General features: G+C 49.1%; 1 protein-coding gene across 1 annotated transcript; it reads right to left on the bottom strand.

Annotated features, from left to right (window-relative positions):
* Positions 1-236: 236 nt before the first annotated feature.
* Positions 237-2,863, bottom strand: HTR1D (5-hydroxytryptamine receptor 1D). The gene has a single exon (XM_008059547.1). It carries the CDS (start codon positions 2,347-2,349, stop codon positions 1,222-1,224), a length of 1,128 nt encoding a protein of 375 aa, XP_008057738.1. The 5' UTR covers positions 2,350-2,863; the 3' UTR covers positions 237-1,221.
* Positions 2,864-6,271: the final 3,408 nt, after the last annotated feature.

The following is a 6,271-nucleotide window of genomic DNA, read 5'->3' as shown; positions in this document are numbered from 1 at the left end:
AAGGCGGAAGGATCACAGGAGTCCAGCAGATCTATGCTGGGGTGGCCATGAGTGTGCCACTGCACTCCAGCCTGGGCAACAGAGTGAGACTCCAACTCAAAAAAAAAGGAAATAACAAATGCCAAGTCTTAGGCATGGGGCCTGGCATGTGGTAGGTGCTCAATAAATGCTAGAGACTGAATTGAGTTGAGTGGTTTCTACATCCAGGGGAGGGAAAAGATCACCCAAAGACTTTATTGGTCAGGATGTCTCATGCTTTTTTATTTAATAAGACTCAGCATCTTTAATGAGATCTCAGATCTCTAACGGGACGTAAAAAAAAATTTCAGAAAAAAAAATTCAGAATGGTGTCCCACTCACAGCTTGGTAGGTCCAAAGACCATCAATCTGTTTCAGTGGGGTGATCATGATTTTCAGATTCAGAGCACTAAGATGATGCAGCAATATTGAAGAAGGAAGGGTACAGGGTAGTCAGTCTGGACCCAACTGTCTTGCTCCCCACTCCCTGAACATCTCTTCAAATCACTCTATATCATTGGTTCCTCAAATATGAACTTTCTCCTCATGGACAACTAGGAGAAATTCAATGGTAAGAGGACTCAATGGAAAAAATGCATGGGTATTATTTTCTTTTATTTTTTTGTAGAGATGGGGTCTTGCTATGTTGCCCAGGCTGGTTTCAAATTTCTGACCTCCAGTGATCCTCCCACCTCAGCCTCCCAAAGTGTTGGGATTATAGGCGTGAGGGGTATTATTTTCTAATCAAGGTGTCATGTGGAATGGAGACTCCTTCATCCTGGTTCCAAATTCTCTTTCAATTCAAGTCATTCATCTTACCTACCCTCCTTTGAGCTCCATTCAGATCTCAGGCAGGCCAGAGAGCCTTCCCTTTGAGCCTGGGGTCTTTTCTACAGAGCCAGACAGTCGCCTGAACTGTATCAACAGGGGATCCTGTGGGTCACATTTCTTCCAGCACAGAGAAACTGTGAAAATATTGTGCTAAGTGAAATCTTCAGTCCTGTCCCCTTTCACCCAGCAGCCCAGCTTTGGGTGACTCAGAAGTCAGGAAGACAGCAGAAAAAAACACCAAAGAGCAATTCTGTCAGTTGAACCAAGACCCGAGATATCATAAATCAACCCAAGTCTCTGGAAAAGTAAAGACAGACCATCCCAGTTAGGTCACAGGACACCAAAGATAACAAGAGTCACCACCCAAGAAGACTAGGAGGCTTTCCGGAAATGGACCACTTTCTGAAAAGCTTGCCGAAAGTCTTCGTTAAACACAGTGTAGATGACCGGATTGACGAGGGAGTTTAAATAGCCTAGCCAAGTGAAGAAGTCAAAGAGGACTGGGTGGATCCAGCAGGAGTCCCGGCAGATGGGGAGGACCAGAGACGCCACGAAGAAGGGCAACCAGCAGATGATGAAGGCCCCCAGGATGATCCCCAGGGTCTTTGTTGCTTTCCTTTCTCGAGCCGCGGAAATTCGCTTGCGTTCCAGGACACTGTCTGCAAGCCTGATTTTTACAGGGTTGAAAAAGAGAGGGGAGCCGGCCGCGTGGCCCTCGTGGAGGCTGGGGTTGAGCGAGCAGAGAGAGGACCCCGCGGAGCCTGTGATGAGGTGGGCGGTGGTGAAGCGCTTCCCGTAGAGCGAGGGCGGATTCAGGATGCGGTTCCGGGCAGCCTGGAAGATGCGGCCATAGAGGATGATAAGCAGCACGGACGGGATGTAGAAGGCCCCGCAGGTGGAGTAGATGGTGTAGGAGATCTGAGATGTGTTCACCAGGCAGTCCGACATCTCCTCCTGGGCTTTGGCCTGCCGCCAGAAGAGCGGCGGGATGGAGATGCAGATGGAGATGGCCCAGACCACGGCGATCATGGTGGCCGCGTGGCCTGCGGTCCGGCGCTTGCTGTACTCCAGGGCATCGGTGATGGCCCAGTACCTGTCCAGAGCAATGACGCAGAGGTGCAGGATGGACGCCGTGCAGCACGTGATGTCAGAGGACAGCCAGATGTCACACAGGATCTGGCCAAAGCTCCAGGTGCGGGTGGTGGTGTAGGCAATGCTGATGGGCATGACCAAGATGGAAACCAAGAGGTCGGTGGTAGCCAGAGAGCCGATCAGATAGTTGGCCGGGGTGTGGAGCTTCCTGGTGAGCAAGATGGTGGTGAGCACAAAGGCATTGGAGAGGACGGTGGCCAGCGTGAGGATGGAGAGTACCACGGCGAGGGAGATCTGGAGCGCCCGGAGGGTCCCCGGATCCCAGCCCTCTGGGGTTTCCGTGGCGTTCAGGGACCTGTTGGAGGCCTCCAGGGGAAGGCCTTCTGCCGACTGGTTGGGGGGGGACATGCTAGGTGGCTCTCTCTCCCCATAGACTTCCACAGACGCGGCTTTTCCGTTCAAGGCTGTGCTGCCTGCAGAGCAAGGTCATCCTTCTGCTTCAGCCACACAGCAGGACAGACCTCGGCGAAAAGACCTCAGGACCTGACTACTTGAGGAACGCCAAAGCGACTAGCAACTGACAGTTAAAGGTCTTTCCTAGACCACATGAATCCCACAATGCCTCAGTGTTCTGGAACTTGGCCCAGCAGATGGTCAAGCCCAGGGGATACATGCTGAATTTGTTAGACAATTATTGGGGTATCACACCAGCGTGGGTCATGCCCTGGGATTCTTGCCTTTGGCATTTGGGCTCTTTTCAAAGCTTGAGACATCAACGTGTTTAGTAAGAACTTCAGAATTTCCCCCATCCCAGCTGGGAACATTCTGGATCTCGGGTTGCCCCCAGGGGAGCTTTTACAACTAGAGAGAAGAAGAAGTTCCAACTCTTTCAGAGAAGCAGTTCCGTCAGCAACTCACAGTTTTCCCAGGTTCATCTTGATGTCTCATGAGGTATTTCACTTTGGTTCCTGCCCCACTGGTCGTTTTGAGCCTCAGCAGACAAAACATTCCAGTTACCAAGACTCGAAGAATGCAGGAGCCGGGAAAAGGCAAAACAAACGGATCACTGTGGGTTCACCGAAGGGCACATGTTCACCAGCTCTGGGATTAAAAAAAAAAAAAAGTAGAGAGTTAGGTTCTAGAAGGACACTTCAGACACCTGAAAGAAATACAAAATTAAAAAGATACTGCTTGATGCAGGCAAGGGCGCTATGAAGCCAGCATTCTCAAAAGTGTTGGGAGAACATGGGGAGGGTGGTGTGTCCCACCTCCACAATTCCCAGAGGGGACAAAGTGTCAGTGCTCTTGGAAGCGTCACCAGGCTAGTGATGTGTACATGAAATCAACTCTGTAAGCTGTGAATCAGAAAGCATCGCTTTATTTATTTAGCAATGATAGAAACAAAATAAAACTGTACACAGAGAAATATAAAGGTCACCAGGAAATAAGCCAAATTGTTACAGTGCATTTCTCTACGAAGTAGGGAGAGGGTGATCTTTCTTCTATTTATCTGAATTTTCCAAATTTCCTAGAGTGAGCATAAATGACTTTTTTTTTTTTTTTTTTGAGTCAGGGTCAGCAAAAATAAAAACCCTGAGCATTTTTCATGGTGGAAGTTTGAATCCAAAAAGTACATTCAGGTGTTCTTTTATTTTCTTTTTTTTTTTAATTGGAGTCTCATTCTGTTTCCCGTACTGGAGTGCCGTGGCACGCACACTGCCACTGCAGCCTTGACCTGCTGGGCTCAGGTGATCGTTCTGCCTCAGCCTTCCAAGTAGGCATATGCCACCATACCCGGCTAATTTTTGGTTTATTGCGGAGATGAAGTCTTGTCAGGTTGCCCAGGGTGGTCTTGAACCCGTGGGCTCAGGTAATCCTCTCACCTCGGCCTCTAAAAGTACTGGGATTATAGGTGTGAGTCACCACGCCAGGCCACATTCAGGTTTTCAAATGGAAACTGGAAACTTAACCACAAAAAAATCTTGGGAGCTTCTAGGCTGGTAAAGCATCCTCGTGCCTAAAAGGCAGCATCTTCTAACTCCATAAGGATCAAAGCTTCTGTGCTTGGGACTTCTGCAGCCCTTGTCCTCTGTATCTTCTTTTCTGGCTATTCATTTGTAATAAATCAGTAGATATATATTTTTTATTTTTTTTAAGTTGGGGGTCTCTTTCTGTTATCCAGGCTGGAGTGTGGTGGCAGGTGATCCTTCTACCTCAGCCTCTCAAGTAGCTGGGACTACAGGTGAGCACCACCACATCCGGCTAATTTTTTTTTGCGTTGGAGTCTCATTCCATCTCCCAGGTTGGAGTACAATGGCACACACACTCATGGTCACTGCGTCGACCTGCTGGGCTCCAGTGATCCTTCTACCTCAGTCTTCCAAGTAGCCAGAACTACAGGCATGTGCTACCATGCCCAGCTAATTTTTGAGTTATTGTAGAGATGAGGTCTCACCAAGTTCCCCAGGCTGGTCTCAAACCCGCGGGCTCAGGCAATCCAATCACCTTGGCCTCCCAAAGTGCTGGGAGTACAGACTAAGCCACCAAGCCTGGTCTAATTTTTTTTTGTAGTAACACGGTCTCGCTATGTTGCCCAGGTTGGTCCTGAATTCTTGGGTTCAAGTGATCCTCCTGCCTCGGCCTCCCAGAGTGTGGAATTACAGGCATGAGACATTGTTCCTGGCCATAGCTTTTCTTTTTATTTTTGTTTCAGTCCGAGACTCACTCTGTTACCTAGGCTAGAGTGTAGTGGCATGCTTATGGCCACCGTAGCCTTGACCTGCTGGGCTCAGGTGATCCTTCCACCTCAGCCTTCCAAGTAGCTGGAACTACAGGCATACGCCACCACGCCTAGCTAAGTTTTTGATTTGTTGTAAAGATGAGGTCTCGCCAAGTTGCCCAGGTTGATCTTGAACCTGTGGGTTCAGGCAATCCTCTTGCCTCCGCCTTCCAAAGGGCTGGAATTACAGGTGTGAGCCACTGTGCCTGGCTTGGCCTTTTACTTTCAGTGATGAAGACTCATTCTCTTGTCTCTTCTGTGTGCCTCTAGGTTTAAGTATTTGATACATAGGCAAGCCTCGGGGTTCTTGGGCCCTTGGTACTGATGATCAGGGTGAGCTGAGCCACAGGGCAGAGCAAGAGCAAGTCCATCTATGGCATGGCCCCGGCTGAAGCCCGTAGGGCCCAGCAGGCACCCCTTGGGTGCTGTGGAAGAATGCCAAGACCTTTCAGCCCACCCCTCACCCCACCATCTCTCCCCTTTCCTTGGGTGGAATATCTACAACTCTACCAGGAATACCTATGACACATGTATTTCTCCCAGATCAACTCAGCAAACAGGTCCTGCCCTGAGAGCATTGACAGCCTGGCAAGGGAGGTCCTAGGAAGGAGCCAGCATGATAGAATTGATATAAACACATTTTTTAAAAGATCATAACGATTATGTATGAGTTTGTATCATAGTATGCATGCTTTTCAACTTCATATATTTTGAACAATGTTCCATCAATCACTCTCACCACATCATTCCTCTTTTTTTTTTTTTTTTTTTGTAGGATGGGGTCTTGCTATGTTGAATCCAGGCTAGTCTCAAACTCTCAAACTCCTGACCATAAGTAAGTCTCTCACCTTGGCCTCCCAAAGTGCTGGGATTACAAGTGTGAGCCACTGTGCCTGGCTGACAATATCATTGTCAAGGGCTGTATCTTGTTCCATTGGATGGCTACATTAAAGGGGAAGGACATCATAGCAAAGTTGGGAGGCTGAAGAGGCAAGAGCAAAGGCCTAGGGGTCAGAAAGTGCAAGACATGGTCAGAGGACAGCAAAAAGACCAGCTAGTAAGTCAGGCGCTGTGGTTTACGCCTGTAATCCCAGCACTTTGGGAGGCAGAGGTGAGAGTATTGCCTGAACTCAGGGGTTCAAGACCAGCCTGACATGATGGCAAGACCTCATCTCCACAATAAATCAAAATTAGCTGGGTGTGGTGGCACTTACCTGTGGTTCTGGTGCCACTACACTCCAGTCTGGGTGACAGAGTGAGACTCTGATTCAAAAAAACAAAAAACAAAAAAACCCCAGCTAGCTGGAGCATAGTGAGCAGAGGAGACAAGGTTCAGGAGCCTGCTGTTGCTAGGGCACACAGGAGAGTTTGGCTTGGACTGGGGCAATCTGGGCTTTAATCGCCACTCTATCCCTGCCTTACTGTATGGCCTTGGGCAAGTCTCTTCCCTTTTCTGAGTCTGATCCCCCCTGCAAACAGTGGGCACCCCCTGCCTCCCAGGCCTGCTGTGCAGTTTCCACTGCTTCTGGCACGATCAGCACTTGGTACCCA

This window comes from Carlito syrichta, unplaced genomic scaffold, assembly GCF_000164805.1.
Source record: "Carlito syrichta isolate Samal-C Ts95f unplaced genomic scaffold, Tarsius_syrichta-2.0.1 Scaffold304247, whole genome shotgun sequence".
Classification (NCBI taxonomy): domain Eukaryota; kingdom Metazoa; phylum Chordata; class Mammalia; order Primates; family Tarsiidae; genus Carlito; species Carlito syrichta.
This window is presented reverse-complemented; position numbering and strand designations above follow the sequence as displayed.